The sequence below is a fragment of the Pseudocercospora fijiensis genome (assembly GCF_000340215.1).
Source record: "Pseudocercospora fijiensis CIRAD86 unplaced genomic scaffold MYCFIscaffold_1, whole genome shotgun sequence".
Taxonomy (NCBI): Eukaryota; Fungi; Ascomycota; class Dothideomycetes; order Mycosphaerellales; family Mycosphaerellaceae; genus Pseudocercospora; species Pseudocercospora fijiensis.
The window spans coordinates 8159669-8176276 of record NW_006921532.1 but is presented as its reverse complement, the minus strand read 5'-3'; the positions used below and the strand labels follow the sequence as shown (position 1 = coordinate 8176276).

The following is a 16608-nucleotide window of genomic DNA, read 5'->3' as shown; positions in this document are numbered from 1 at the left end:
CTCTACATCTCCTCTAGTTTCTTTGTAATTATTCCTATTATAGATCTCTATTCTTGTGTTAGGACCAAAGAGGTTATACGTGATTGGCATGTGACTAGGCTCGAGTAAAGCTAGGGTCTTGATGCCTCAGGCAGGGCTTGGCGCTTAGCGTTAGGCTAACTGGCCTGCCTTCCTCCCTCTCCTCTTAGATCTCTATCGAATACTATACTAATTCACTACTACCCTATCTACCTGCTAATATAACCCATCTTACACAGTATTCGATCCACCCTTTAAGGGCAGCAGCTAGATAGTCCTTATTTCAAGCTTTTAGCGGTATAGCTACGAACAAGACTAATCTAACTATATTGCGCCCGAAGAACGGGACCTATATATACTATTCCATCGAAGCAACCGTACCAATTATTAAGCAAGGCCTTCTATACGGCCTACTACACTAAGTCAATCGTACTAGACCGATATCTACTAATTCCGCTACATCCGTATCTTAGGGGCTAACAATATATCATTAGTGTTACCCCCTATTACAATAGCCGGTTCATTACGAAACAACAACCGTGCTGCCGCTAGTAGCGCTAGCAACGACAACGCTAGTAGCATAGCGCCTACTAAAGTGCCTACTAAGGTTCCTACTAAAGTGCCTCCTACTAAAGGGCCTGCTACTAAGCCTACTAAAGAAGAACCTGTAATTCTAGGTAACGATCTAGAATTGCCTATTAACGACATTCTTAACAACATTGTCAATCGACGATATAGCTAGCTAGCCTTTAGGCCCTAGCTAGTAGCGAGACTTCAAGAAGCCACCTAAAACAGGCTTACTGCCTTGCGCTAAGAACAACAGCTAAAGGATAATCTCCTCGAAATTCGTCGCCTGTAAGAAGCCCTAGCAACTAATACTGAACCAATAGTAGGGCCTTCCTCTCCATCTGTTTCAGTCCAAAAGAAGGATGCTAAACTCAAGGACTATACCGTATTTAATAGCTCTAGTCGGAAACAATACAACGACTATATCCGTAACTGTAAGCTTAACCAACGAAATGCACTAAGGGCCCTGCTAGACGACTATTCGCTAGTCGTCTATACTATACAATACATTAATAGAGACCCAAAGCGTACCTAGGATAACCACTTTAACTCCCTTACTAATTAGACCGCTGTTTAGTAGTAAACCTACAAAACCATTATACTAGACACCCTTAGAAACCCTATACTAAGGCAACAACACGCTTAGGACCAGTACCTTCGGGCTAAGTAAAAGACTAATCAATCAGCCCGTTCATTTAAGGCCTATTTAAAGACCCTCGAAGACGATTTGCTAGCTAAGACCGACTCTATCTAGATTTCCGAAATACGCCCTAAATTGCGATAGGAATTGGTCCTTAAATTAGACCGCCGTCGCGTATTCGAACAGACCAATCTTACACGCATTCAATTTATAGTCGAAGTCGAAACTGCTAAACGAGCTGTCTAGCTCTAGCAACGACTAGAATTAAGGATCCGACCTACTAACAACCGTAGCAACCGTAGCCGCGGAGGAAACTAAGGTTCCTACTAAGACAACAATGCTAACAATAGGAATAGTAACAACGACCGTAGTAGAAGCCGTAGCCGGCGGCTATACAGAGGAGGCCGTAATAGGGGCCGTAGAAGGGGCTCGTATCCCTATAGTACTAATCGCTCGGCTAACAACAGCGGCAACAGCTATAGCAATCCCCCAACCGGACTAAAGTGCTTCAATTGTGACAGTACTAGCTATCTACTAGGCCAATGCGACAAACCTAAGGACTAGGCCCGAATCGACCGTACTGCCGCTAAACACCGAAAGTACCTTTTAGTAGCCAACGCCACCCCTATAGGCTAACCTTCGAAAAAAGAGTAAGCGCCGCACTAACTGTTAGCCTCGTACGGCGTAAGACTATCGACATTGTGCTAGCTATTACACGTACCTGTCTTATATCTAGGCCCGACACTAACTATAAAACCAAGGTTACGCTAGACCTAGGAAATTCAGTTAGTGCCCTTATTAGCCATCGCCTAGCTAAGCAATTAGACCTTCGACAACTGCCTAGGACTGACCTGCCAACCCTTGCTTAGTTTAATGACGCTCGGCACTTAACCTATAGGGCCTACTATGTCTATATAGCCCTAAAGGACGACCTCGGCAATAAGCGCCTACTGAACTTTACTGCCTACGCGGTAGACATAGACAGCCTCCTATCTAAGATTGTTATTAGCAACCCTGTTCTTAAGTACTATGCTGTAGTTATAGACTTGGGCAGTTAACAATAGCGATTTAGAATCGCTAGGAAAGAGGACATTAAACACATTAATGTTAGCGAGTGCCCTAATAATATTAGGGTCCTGTTTATTAGCAACCTAACCCTAGCCGATCCGACGGCCGACCTGCTCGGTAGTAATAACGATAAACCTGTACCCCCTAATGATCCTAATTAGCTTGCTCGTATACTAGAACCTATCCGAGAGACCTACATTAATATATTCAAACACTACCTAGTATCGACGTTGCCTATATTCAAAGAGACGGATTATAAGATTGACATTATAGAGGGCAAAGAGGTTCCTTTTAGGCCGCTCTACAATCTTAGTGAGCGAGAGCTTGCTATATTGCGCGAGTACCTAGAGGAAAACCTAGCTAATAGTCGCATTCGGTACAGTAACAGCCCTGCTAGTGCCCCTATCCTATTCGTACTAAAGAAGGATAGTGGCCTACGTCTATATATTGATTATCGCGGGCTTAACGCTGTTACTATCAAAGACCGCTGTCTACTTCCTCTTATTAATAAGACCCTCGATCGCCTTTCTAGTACTTACTACTACACTATATTGGATATTAAGGATGTATACTATCGTATCCGTATCCGTAAGGGTGATGAATAGAAAACCGCCTTCCGCATCCGCTATAGCTATTTCGAGTACTTAGTTATGCCATTTAGGCTAGCTAATGCCCCTACTATATTCTAGTCCTACATTAATCGGGCCCTATTAGGCCTATTAGATCACCTCTGTATAGTTTACCTAGATAACATCCTGGTTTACATACACTCTCCTAATATTGCGGAACACTAGGCTGCAGTCCGCAAGGTACTCGATCGCCTAAGGGCCTATAGCTTGTATTGTAAGCCTTCTAAATGCACCTTTGCTACTAAAGAGGTGTCCTTCCTTAGCTTCCTCGTATCAACCGAGGGTATTAAGGCTAATCCTAACCGGATTAAAACAATCACTAAATGGCCTGTTCCTACGTCTATTAAGGAGCTTCAATTATTCCTCGGTTTTGCCAACTTCTACCGTCGGTTTATTAAGGGCTATTTACGGCATATAATGCCCCTAACTAAGCTCACTAAAACTAAGGCCAACCCAACTAGAGAGTTTAAATAGACTAACAGAGTACAAGCCGCTTTTAACGGTTTAAAGAAGCGATTTACTAAAGTCCCCTTATTATACTACTTCGTACTAAGCAAACTAATTCGCATTAAGACTAACGCTTTACAGTTTGCTATATCAGCTATTATATTATAACAATCGGACAAGGACTATTATTAGCACCCGATTGCCTTCTTCTTAAGGAAAATGATCGATGCTAAGCGTCGCTACGAGACTTACGAGTAAGAGCTCCTAGCTATTGTCGAGGCCTTTAAGTACTAGAGGCACTATCTCGATGGTGCACAGCACACTATTTAGGTCTATACGGACTATAACAACCTCCGTAGAATCACGAAGGTTACTAGGGTTATAGGTCGACAGGCTAGATAGGCCGTCTACCTCGCCGGGTTCGATTTTGATATATTATATCGGCTAGGCGTAAGTAACCCTGCTAATAGCCTATCGAGGCGGCCTAATTATAACAGCGAGACCTAGCATATCAATTCTTTGTTTCTAACCCTGTAGCATAAGATTGCTATAGCCCGTATTGTTAATAAGTAAGCGTAGGATAAGCGGCTTACCGGACTCCGCGACGGCTTAAAGTATATTAATGCTCTTACTATATTAACAGTGCGTATTAAGGCAAGGGCTAAGGACACAGACAGGAGAAGTTATAATAACTCCCTAGTCGACATCGCAATATACAGTAACAGCGATAGTACTAATGCAGTTAATCCGGCTACTAGTGCCATTAGATGTATACAATGCGTACCTCGTTTAACAGCGAGGGTGCTATTGAATAACCTTACAAATAGGGATAGTCAATCGTTTATAGATAAGCTGTTACGTGCTTAGCAGAGGGACGCCTTTGCTGCGGCTCGTATAGATTAGCTTGTAAGTAGGCGAAAGACTCGATCTAGTAAGAGTAACAATTAGTCGATCGACGATAAAGGTTACTTAAGGTTTAAGGGCAGATACTATATCCCCGCTGAACAATCGATTAGATAAGAACTTCTCAAGCGACACTATAATAGTAAGCTTGCCGGTCACTATAGTACAGAGAGGTCGCACGAGTTACTATCGCGTATATACTACTAGCTAAATAGTAAGCGGGATATAAAGGATTACGTAAATACGTATACCGTATATCAACGAGTCAAAGCACTAAAGCACTTACTATTTGGCGAGTTGTCTTTACTCTCTGTTCCAAAGAAGCTATTTGCTAAGCTTATAATGGATTTCATTACAGGCCTCCCGCCTACTAAGTGCAGGGGCAGTAAGGATGTATATAATGCTATCCTAGTTGTCGTAGACCGGTTCACTAAGGGCGCTCGTTACATTCCTGCCCGAAAGGATTGGACGGCTATTAACCTAGCTAAGTCGCTATAGAACAACATCTTCTGTAGCTATTAGGGGACCTCTAAGGGGATAGTCTCCGATCGAGGCTCGATATTTATATCTCACTATTAGAGTAAGATTTGCCTATAGCTAAGACTCAAGCATCGCCTATCTATAGCATTCTATCTATAAACAGATAGTCAGACTGAAAGGTAGAATGCCACCCTATAGCAGTACCTGCGCAGTTACATCAACGAGAACCCTAACGACTAGGTCAACCTTCTATAACCTATAGAATTCGTATACAACAATAGTGTACACTCATCTACTAAGGTTTTACTATATATAGCCATAATGGGCTAGAACGCCGCCTTGCTACAAGATCTATTTACCTCGCTCGAGGCCGAGCGCAAGGAAAGGGAAGCGCGTTAAGTACCAACACCTAAGACGCTAGCGGCCATTAAGAGGGTTTAAAAGATGCGAGAGATTTACGCTAAGTTGGCTAACAAACTAGCAAAGGCCTAGGTATATCAGAAGGCCTACTATAACAAACACTATACGCCAATAACCTTTAAGCAAGGCGACATAGTTATGCTAAGCACTAAGAACCTCCGTATCCGCAAACACCTATCGCCTAATAGCAAAACAAGGCCCAAGCTTGCACCTAGATACATTGGCCTATTCCGAATCCGAGAACCGAAGGGCAATGGCTAGGCCTATCAGTTATAGCTCCTACTACACTATACTATCTATAATACCTTCTATATCTCCCTCCTTAAACTATACTACTATCGCGAAGGCCCTAAAGAAGCCCCTACTGAATACGAAGATATACTAGCGGATAGTAAAGAACTGTAGTCTGTAGAACGTATCCTACAGCACCGGACTAGGAAAGGCAAGAAGGAGTACCTATTGAGATAGTAAGGCTATTCACTAGAATAGGACTTATAGGAAGCCGAAGACTCCTTTAAGGATATAACCGAGTTGTTGGATAAGTATTGGACTAGCGTAAAGAACAAGAAGAAGGCCAAAAGCTTATAATGTTACCACTAAGGCCTAGGACTAATGCTACCCCCGGGGTGCTATTAGCTGACCAATCGGAGGCCGGCAAACCAGGACAATAAGACTATACTAGGCGCGCTACTACGCGTTAATCAATCAGTTACTGCTCTTTTAAGAATTCTACCTCTTGTTCCTTTATTTTATCGAGGCCTCGAGGCCTAAGCGGTCGGCAAGGACGGCGCGGCCGGCGCAGCTATATTAGTAACGGTGTTGCGGAGTGTGTTGCTATTTAAGAAAGGAAGAAGCAGCTATATTAGTAACGGTGTTGCCGAGTTGTTGTTAGTTAAAGGAAACTAGAAGAAGGTAAAGTTGGCGCTAAGACGACTAGCGCCGCCATTATTAACATTACCTGCTCGCTAATATCGCTAACCTTACCTGTTGTCGCTACTGCACCTACAAAACAACCTTACCTACACTGCGAGCCTAAGGCGCTATACTAACTAATTAAAGATTGAACCTATTAAAGGTTTGATCAAAACTTTAAGGCTAAGTCAAAACTTTGAGCCGCTTAAAAGATTAAGTAGACCAATAGACCGACTAACTAAGGGCAAAACTATAGAGCTAAGCTAGCCGGGGTCGATCTTGCGGATAATAGGTTACTCCTCGATCTATCTAACCCTTTAAGCGAGGCGAACCTCTACTACTGCACTTATAATAGCCTTCACCTATAGAAACTAGAAGAACTGAGTTTTTTAAAAAGATATAATTGGTTGATACTTAAAGGCTACCAAACCTAGCTAATTAGGGCTAGCGAAACTACGAACAGTAATAGTCCTCGTAACAATAAGAATAACCCTCGGAACGGACAAACCCTCGGAGCGGACATTTCTAAGTCTTTTAGAGTAGACGCAAAGAACTCGGTACGACATCACTTAGAACGGAGGTAGGGCTGCAATACCTCGTACGTCTACCTATTATAGCAGAGAAGACGCGCTCGTATTGTAATTGGTCGAAGGTCCTTAATTCTCGTAGTTATATATCACTTCATTGTATGCAAGTATAGCGCAGTTAGAGTTAGACATTATATTATATTAGAGGTAAGGTTTAACATAGTTATATAATCGGTAATTGCGTGTTCAATTCAGCGCGGACTAAGAAGCTTGCTAGACCTACTAAGTTAGTAGCGACAGAGGTTGAGAATAGAACATAGACCGGCTACGAGGGCGCGGCCTTTAGAAGGGAAGCGTATATTAGGACCAAAGAGGTTACACGTGATTGGTATATAACCAGGCTCGAGTAAAGCCAGGGTCTTAATGCCTTAGGCAGGGCTTAGCGCTTAGCGTTAGGCCAACTAGCCTGCCTTCCTCCCTCTCCTCTTAGATCTCTATCGAATACTATACTGATTCACTACCACCCTATCTACCTGCTAATATAACCCATCTCACATCTTGTATCTTGTCTTTCTTAATCTAGATCTTCTTTTCCTAGTAGGCTTTGTTATAGTTGTCCTATGCTTCCTAGGTATAGGTTTGTATCTACTGCCTCCTAGCCTTCCTTACTACTTTAACCTTCCTTATATACTTACTAGTCTAGTATAGTTGCTAGTATAGTGAATGTTTCTTTGCTAGGGTATACTTTCTAGCTACCTGTTTCAGGATTCCTATTAGTTCTTCTACTGCCTTGTTAATGTCCTCTAGCCTTAGTAGGTGCTTTGTTAAGAGTTCCTCTAGTTTTGGGTCCCTTTCTAGTTCCTCCCTAATCCTACCCTATTAGGCACCTTTCTAGTTAAGCTTCTCCTCTAGTTCCCTTTCCTAATTGGCTTAGATATTTAGCTCAATCTGTACCGGGAAGTGGTCTAATGATTCTTCTAGTTCCTAGTTAACCCTGTATCTTGTAATCCTATTCCTAATCTAATATAATGCAAAGTATAGGTCTAGTATACTGCTGCTTCCTCTTGCCTCCTAAGTAATTAGTCCCTTTAAGGTAACAATTTCTATTCCTTCCCTCTCTAATATGTCGATTAGTCTTCCTACTAGGAAGTAGTAAGCTAGGGTAAAGTCTAAGCCCTAGAGGGGGTAGTAGAGGTTGAAATCCTTAAGTAGGATTTAGTAGGTGTTCCTCTAGATAACTCTAGGTAGTCTTTCTAGGGTTTTCAGTTAGGTACTGCTTCTTAAGTCTAGTAGTAGGTTGTATATATAGTAGACTTAGAGTATGCCTTAGGATATCTCCACTTGAACTAATATTAGGTCCCTATCCTCCTATAGTATAGCCTACTAGGTTTCTATATCTATCTCTTTGCTAATATAGATGTATGTCCTTAAGGCTCCCTAGTTATAGATAATTAGGTAGTATCTTAGGTCTTTGACTGTTGCTAGTCTCTTTGTATATAGGTTGAGCTAGGGCTCTTAGATTGCAATAATGTAATATTCTTTTAGGTTTAGTGCTTAAAGGAAGCTCCTCTGCACCTTGTCTTTGCTCTTGTTAACATTGTACTATATAATGTTTAGTAATATTGCAATGTTTATTAGGTTTTATCTATATTATTTCCCTATAAGTTTTCCTTTAGTCTTCCCTTACTTTAGACTAATATTTGACTGAGCTTTATCTGCCCTGCTTCCTTTCCTGCAATATTAAGGTATCTTAGTCTCCCTAGTTGCTAGTGACTCTCTTATACTAGTAAGGCCCTGAATGTAAACCTATCATCTTGTCTAGACCTCTTTTGTAGCACTTAGCTAGGTTGCTTCTGCACCTAGCTGCCCTAGCTTGTTGTGTATCTTTTTAGTGTATTAATTCTGGCTTCCTTTGCCTTCCTAGCTGCCTGTATTCTCAGCTAGCCTAAATAGCATAACTAAGTACTCGAAATAGCTATAGCGAGTACGGAAGGCTGTCTTCTATTTATCGCCCTTACGAATACAGATACGGTAATAGGCGTCCTTAATGTCTAATATAGTATAGTAGTAGGCACTAGAAAGGCGGTCGAGGGTCTTATTAATAAGCGGGAGTAGACAGCGGTCTTTAATAGTAACAGCGTTAAGCCCTCTATAATTAATATATAAACGTAGGCCGCTATCCTTCTTTAGTACGAATAGGATAGGTATACTAGTAGGGCTATTACTATATCGAATTCGACTATTAGCTAGGTTTTCCTCTAGGTACTTACGTAGTATAGCAAGCTCTCGTTTACTAAGGTTATAGAGGGGGCTAAAAGGAACCTCTTTGCCTTCTATAATATTAATCTTATAATCCGTCTCCTTAAATATAGGCAACGTCGATGCTAGGTAATGTTTAAACACATTAATATAGGTCTCTCGGATAGGCTCTAGTATGCGAGCAAGCTAATTAGGGTCTATGCTATCCGGGGGCACAGGTTTATCGTTATTACTACCGAGTAGGTCGGCAGTCGGATTAGCTAAGGCAGGTGTTAGGTTGCTAATAAATAGGACCCTAATATCGTTAGGGCACTCGCTAATATTAATATATTTAATATCCTCTTTCCTAGCGATTCTAAATCGCCACTTCTAGAGGCCTAGGTCTATAGCTATAGCGTAGTACTTAAGAACAGGGTTGCTAATAATAATATCGGAGGGGAGGCTGTCTATATCTACCGCGTAGGTAGTAAAGTTTAGTAGGCGCTTATTGCCGAGGTCGTCCTTTAGGGCTATATAAATATAGTAGGCTCTATAGGTTAAGTGCCGAGCGTTATTAAACTAAGCAAGGGTTAGTAGGTTAGTCCTAGGCAATTGTCGGAGGTCTAATTGCTTAGCTAGGCGATAGTTAATAAGGGCACTAACTGAATTTCCTAGGTCTAGCGTAACCTTAGTTTTATAATTGTTTCTATATATATCCCCTACGAGATAGGTACGTATAATAGCTAGTACAATGTCGATAGTCTTACGCCGTACGAGGCTAACAGTTAGTGCGGCGCTTACTCTTTTTTCGAAGGTTAGCCTATAGGGGTAGCGTTAGCCGCTAAGAGGTGCTTTCGGTGTTTAGCGGAAGTACGATTAATTCGGGCCTAGTCCTTAGGTTTGTCGCATTAGCCTAGTAGATAGCTAGTACTGTTATAATTGAAGCACTTTAATCCGGTTAGTAGACTACCGTAGCTATTATTATTATTAGTAGAGCGGTTAGCATTATAGGGATACGAGCCCCTTCTACGGCCCCTATCGCGGCCTCCTCTATATAGCCGCCGGCTACGGCCTCTTCTACGGTCGTTGTTACTGTTCCTACTATTAGCATTGTTGTCCTAGTAGGAACCTTAGTTTCCTCCGCGGCTACGGTTACTACGGTTAGTGCTAGTTAGTCGGATCCTTAATTCTAGTCGTTATTAGAGCTAAATAGCCCGTTCGGCTGTTTCTACTTCGACTATGAATTGAATGCGTATTAGATTAGCTTGTTCGAACATACGGCGACGGTCTAATTCGAGGATAAGCTCCTATCTAAGTTTTAGGCGTATCTCGGAGATCTATATAGAATTAGTCTTAGGCGGAAGGTCGTTTTTAAGGGTTTTTAAATAGGCCTCGAATAAGCGAGCCGATTGATTAGTCTTCTATTTAGCTCGAAGATATAGGTCCTAAGTATATTGTTGCCTTAGTATAGGGTTTCTAAGGGTATCTAGTATAATAGTTTTGTAGGTCTGCTACTAAACAGCGGTCTAATCGTTAAGGGAGTCAAAATGGTTATCCTATATACGCTTTAGGTCGCTATTAATGTACTGTATAGCGTATACGACTAAGGAATAGTCGTCTAGTAGCGCTCTTAGTGCGTTGCGCTAGTTAAGTTTATAGTTACGAATATAGTCGTTATACTGCTTCCGACTAGAGCTATTAAATACGGTATAGTCCTTAAGTTTAGCATCCTTCTTTTAGATAGGTAGTAAAGAAGGTCCTGCTATTAGCTTAGTAGTAGTTGTTAGAGATTCCTAGAGGCGGCGAATCTCGAGAAGATTATCCTTTAGCGGTTGTTCTTAACGTAAGGCAGTAAGCCTGTTTTAGGTAGCTTCTTAAAGCCTCGCTACTAGCTAGGGGCTAAAGGCTAGTTAGCTATATCGACGGTTAATAATATTATTAAGAATGTCGTCGACAGGCAATTCTAAGTCGTTACCTAGAATTATAGGTTCTTCTTTAGTAGGTCCTATAGTAGGCTCTTCGGTAGGAGGCACTTTAGCAGGTGCTTTAGTAGGCACTTTAGTAGGTACTATACTACTAGCGTTGTTATTGCTAGCGCTGCTAGCGGCAGCACGGTTGTTGTTACTTCGTAATAAGCCGGCTATTATAATAGAGGGTAACACTAATAATGTATTATTAGCCCCTAAGATGCGGATATAGCGGAATTAGTAGATATTAGTCTAGTATAATTAACTTAGTGTAATAGGCCGTATAGAAGGCCTTGCTTAATAATTAGTACGGTTGTTTCGATAGAATAGTGCGTATAGGTCCCGTTCTTCGGGCGTAATATAGTTAGATTAGTCTTATTTGTAGCTATACCGCTAAAAGCTTGAAATAAGGACTATCTAGCTACTGCCCTTAAAGGCTAGATCGAATACTATATAAGAAGGGTATATTAGCAGGTAGATAGGGTAGTAGTAGGTACGAGTAGTATTCGATAAGGAGCTAGGAGGAGAGGGAGGAAGGCAGGCAAGTTAGCCTATTACTAAGCGCCAAGCCCTGCCTAAGGCACTAAGACCCTAGCTTTACTTAGCCTAGTTACATGCTAATCACGTATAGCCTCTTCGGCCCTAACATTAATTAAGACCGTAGAAACACTGTCTTAGAAGGGTAGTAATATAGCTTACCTATTAAAGCTAGGCAAGCTATTAGCTCGAATAGAGTTAGTTATCTTCTAGCAAATAAACAATATAAAGTATGCCTATAAGAAGGGCAATATTACTAACTTCTATCGGCTTATTAGAGGTCGTACAAATGCGTAGGCTCGTGCTAATAGTAAGAAGGAGTTTAGTAGTAATTCTAGCTTCCGGTAGAGCTATAACGTAAAGTTAGTTAAGAGGGTAAAGGAATAGGCCGCTAAAGAGCGCTCTACTAGTATAGTACCTAGTAACAATAACCTCTCGTAAGCGAAGGACTTCTTTATTAAACACGCCCTATATATAAACTCTTAGCTCTTCGATAAGGTAGCGATAAAGGAATAGAAGGAGGCGGCTCGGCGTAAGGAGGTCGTTGTCCGCGATAGTCTAATAGATAGGTTAGGCTCAAAGCGACGTCGATTAAATAATAGCTCTTCTTAGGCGACCTCTACTAAACTAGAAGAATCTCCTACGCCTTCTATACCGTCGACGACTTAGCGTATGCGACTACGCCGCTATAAGCGTAATAATAACGCCTCGATTAATAGAGCGTTCTCGAAACTAAACGAATTACTAAAACCGCACTTCGAGAAGGTAGGCGTTATTATTATTATTATTATTATTATAGCTAAGAAGCTAACTTCGAGAAGATTAAGGAAGGCCTAACTGCCCTTAATTAGTACTATATTCGAGGCCTAACTAATAGTTAGAAGAACGAATTACAGCACCTTAATGCTACTATTATAAGTGCTATTATCTCTCTTTTAACTAGCAACTTACTAATATTAGCTAGACGGTAATAGGTATATATCCGGATTGCACTTAAGTGCTATTATAGGTTATCTACCGTAGGAAGAGCAAGATACTAATACTAGAGCTATTCGAGCGCTTACCGAAACTAGGCTTCTTATAGCAGATAGGGTAGTTAGATCGCTACGATTAAGATTAGAATATAGACGATATTAAGGTCTCCGAGGACTTTTTCGACTTAGAGAAGTAGATAGTAGTTGTTATAGTATAGAGTTCGTTTTGTAGGATTAGTTAAAGCAAATCCCTACTTATTTGTTAGCAATATTGCTCTTTAGTATCGATTTAGCGAACTAGTTGCTCCTACCGTTGCCTTGTTATTCTCTTAATCGCAAGATTATCGCTAGAAATTTAGGAAATAGGAGGAGGGGTAGAGTTAGTAGTATATAACTATTACTTAGTAATAGGTTAATAACATCGCCGAGATATTACGAGAATCGCGTATAGACGCTCTAGTTACCTATTTTCGCTGCTTTCTAGATATATACTAATAGCTCGAAATGTACTCGCTCCTATAGTACGAGTACTAAGAATACCGTTAGAATTATAAAGCTATACTTTAACTTCTCGACATTATCGTCGTTCTTCTATTACTATTACTACTACTATTACTATTACTACCCTCGTCTTCTATCGCCGGCGACGTATACCTATCTCCTTTATCGCCCTTATTATCTCGCTCTAGTCGCGGCGGTTACTATCCTAGCGGAAGAACCGTCGTAACGAGGGCTCTAATCTCGTTACTAATTTAAGCATTAGTCGCCCTCGAATAGAGGTATTCTTCTAATACTAGTAGATCTATGCGACCTATAGATACCTAGTTTCTATAATAGTAGGTATAGTAATTAGTAAAAAGAACGTACGCTCGATAGATAGACCTAATAGCCTATAAGTCCGCCCTCTACTTAACTAAGTTAATCTGCTATAGATTTAATATCTGTCCGAATATATGCTCTATAGTAACTCTTAAAGCCGATATCTCCTAGTCTATCTACCTCTATAGCGGTATACGAGGTTAACTATTCTAACCTTTAAAAGCAGATATAATACTATCCGCTACTACGTACGCTAAGTTACTATAAATAAATACCTTATCGTCTAATCCGTACCTATTAAATAACGCGTACTAAATCTACTAAATATTAGATTTAAACACTATTCGAGAATCCCTAAAAGAGCTAGGTTTAGGACTATATAATAACGATAGTAGACTATCTAGAGTAATAACTGCCTAGAATTTAATACTATATACTCTCTTATGTCCGCTATAGTACAACTTCTAGTTATACTTTAGCCTATAGTAGGGACGAAGGGTGCTATTAATAAATCTATATACTTTAGCAAGACTAACGTCTAGTTCTAATGCCTCTACGTACCTCTACAAATACTAAGGGGTTAACTAACGAGTGTCGAATAACAATCTATCGCTAAAGAAGTCGTCTAAACGCTTAAAAACAGTATTAAATATAATACTAATCTAGGTCGGCTCTCTACTAAAGTCGTACGCTAGTAACTACTAACTCGCACTACTTGCTAATCGCTATAGAAGCACTAATAAGGCTTCTTCCTTAGTAGGTTCTATATAGTATAGCTACTTAATCTAGTCTAACTTAAGTAGCCTTACTAACCTATATAGGTCCTACTTTTAGAAGCGAAATCTACGCTTATACTAATCGTTTGTTAGGTCTGCTAACCTTATCCTTTTAAGCCGATTATAATCGTCTAGATATAGGCTCCTTATTTAATCGCCTATATACGCCTCGTTAGTCTCGTCGTCTACGATAATATCGACTACTAACTTAAGATAGGCGCTAGCTACTTATCCGATAACTACCTAGTAGTCTAGTAACAATTGCCTTACTTAAGCGTCTATTTTAAGCCGACAATAACACTACTATATACTAACTAAGGTCTATATTAAAGAGCTAGGGTTATATTACTATAGATACGATAACTAAGCAGCTAAAAGGTAGCAAAAGGAGGTTGCTAAAGGCCTCGGAAGAGCCGTCTCAGATAGGCTTAGTTACTAACCCTAGTGAACACCACTAAATTCTGGCACTGGAGGTTGCTAAAGGTGTCTAATAGAGAAAGACATGAAACGTTGAGAGCTTTTGGTGTGTTGGAATGTGGGACATTTGTCACATGCCTGAGTGGATCGTAGAAGGTCTGAGAATGAGATAGCGGTTCGCTTCGGTCACTTCTTTTCATTCGCTAGCTAAGTATGCACAAGGAATGCAGGTATTGATTACGCATGCAATCAATTCAGACACCGCCGGGCTATGCAATGCCAAAGCAGAAAAACAACCGGGCGATATCATGCAGTCCTTCCATCCTCCATTTCCAAGCTCGCTGCCACCGCAGCTCATTGCAAACATTAAGTGTACATGACTCTGCCATGATTCATGCCCATGCCATCAAAGAACGTCAATCCGTTCTTGGCATTGTTCCGTTCTCCCAAATCATTGCAGTAAATGTTCATATGCACATTGAATTCGTGTAAATCGCACGTCTTTTCATGTCTATCGCCGTAGTGATAGCGTAAGGATCGTAAGAGCCTATCGAGGCGTCGTGTGTTGGAAATGAGTCGAGACCGTGTCCGTATGGCGGCATGCTTAGAGCATGACAACAGCCAAGACGCCGGCAGCAAGACCGAAAAGCTCAGCACGCATAGTTGGGAGGACGGCAGCGCCGGTGTATGGCTGAACGGTCGGAGTGGCGGTAGCGATCGCTGATCCGTTTGTGGGCGCTTGCACTTTAGGTAAAACATTAGAAATTGCGAAAGTGTGTGAATGGTTGTACCAACCTTGACCATCCTGCGAAAATGTCAGCGACTAGCAACACGAGAGCATGAGTAGGCAAAGAAACTTACGCTGATCTGCGTTACGGGGGAAACTGGTCTGGAAGTTGGAGCCTAGTGGGCGTTAGTGTCGTGTCTCAATTCTCCTTCGTCGAGCTCGCTCACTTGGATTTGACCATCCTGTGAAAACAAATTAGCACTCGTTTAAATATTATTCGCAAGAAACGTACTGTGATTTGTGTAACGGGCGCAACTGGGCTCGTGGCTTGTACTTGACCCTACTTGATGTTAGTGCTGGTCCACAAGTCATCTGCGCGCGCCGTGCTCACGTCGCTGATTTGCCCAACTGGCGATCCGGTAGTTGCTTGGATCCTGCGTTTATTGATCAGTACTGGGTCGACAATCAAGGGCTCGTCGACACTCACTGTCCATCCGGGATCTGATGTACGGGGGCGACTGGGGTTGCCGTGATCTGACCCTAAAAGGATGTCAGTTGGAGTCCACGTATCCCTGGAGTGCACCTTCTTACGTCTGGGAGTTCGCTGGCGGCAGTTGCCGGGGCGCTTCCGGTGGAAGAACCACCGTTGATGATCTCAATGTAGACTGGGCTGCATTGAGCAGAGGTGGCCTCGTCGTACAGGTTGTAGAAGGTACCGCTGAGGCACTGAGCGAAGACAGCGTCGCCACCAATAGCAAGAGTGTTGTTGGCACAGGCAGACCAGCCGGCGGTGTAGATGGCACCAGTCTGGGCTGGCTTGTCGAACTGGAACTGACGGTTGGCAGCGATGTATCCAGTGCGACCGTCCTGGTCCTTCAGGATACCGCCGGCGAGAGTCAGGTAGAGAGCACCAGAAGCTCGCTGTATCAAATGTTAGGAATCCGAGCATGTGACTGCCAAGACATTGGATCGCGACTCACCTTCTCAACATCACGCTTCCCAGTGCTAGTAACGTTGACGACCTGGATCTGGAAGGTGCCGGAGTAGTCTGGCTTGCATCCTGCTGGGGAAGAGGTCGACGGGGAGATGGCCGCTGTCACGCCCTGTGGCGTTGGGTTGGCAGCAGCGAGGGCCGCGAGGGCGACTGGGGCGATGGAGTAACGCATAGTGGCTGAGTGATTGCTTTTGTATTAATGCTTCTGGTATTAGGTAGGTACAGTGAAGCGTAAACCAAGCGGACAGCGAGTGTTGGTCCTGGCGAAGGGTGGTGGTCGGTTGACGGAGCGAGAGTAGCAGTTTAGGTGGTGAGAGTAGACTGCGTCGCGGATTCAGAGCTGATATGCAACCGGTGGTGATTGTGGATTGTTGTGAAAGGAAACGGAGACTGGAATGTAGCAGGTATTTAACGCAATGCACCAAGCGGGTCCGAGCAACGGTGGTGAATGCATGGGCAGTAGGGAGGCTGGTGCGCTAAGACGGCAAGGAACGGTAGACTGTGGTGTCCGAGCAACAACTCACGCTCCGGCCGACTCCTCTTACGCT

At 42.3% G+C, this 16608-nt stretch overlaps 1 protein-coding gene across 1 annotated transcript; it reads right to left on the bottom strand.

Moving 5' to 3' along the window:
* Nucleotides 1-14510: 14510 nt before the first annotated feature.
* Nucleotides 14511-16424, bottom strand: MYCFIDRAFT_86151 (uncharacterized protein). The gene is made up of 9 exons (XM_007922466.1): nucleotides 16047-16424; nucleotides 15658-15987; nucleotides 15554-15606; nucleotides 15458-15500; nucleotides 15359-15406; nucleotides 15294-15308; nucleotides 15201-15242; nucleotides 15135-15144; nucleotides 14511-15083 (listed from the first exon to the last, which is right to left on the bottom strand). The coding sequence occupies exons 1-9, from the start codon at nucleotides 16230-16232 to the stop codon at nucleotides 14944-14946; spliced, it is 867 nt and encodes a 288-aa protein (XP_007920657.1). The 5' UTR covers nucleotides 16233-16424; the 3' UTR covers nucleotides 14511-14943.
* Nucleotides 16425-16608: the final 184 nt, after the last annotated feature.

What these genes read in the sequence shown, in the direction of transcription:
- MYCFIDRAFT_86151 (XM_007922466.1), bottom strand. Translation starts at nt 16,232, where the DNA reads ATGCGTTACTCCATCGCCCCAGTCGCCCTCGCGGCCCTCGCTGCTGCC. An exon ending in GGAAGCGTGATGTTGAGAAG is followed by an intron (nt 15,988 to 16,046) that starts GTGAGTCGCGAT and finishes CATTTGATACAG; the next exon opens with CGAGCTTCTGGTGCTCTCTA. An exon ending in CAGTTGGGCAAATCAGCGAC is followed by an intron (nt 15,407 to 15,457) that starts GTGAGCACGGCG and finishes AACATCAAGTAG; the next exon opens with GGTCAAGTACAAGCCACGAG.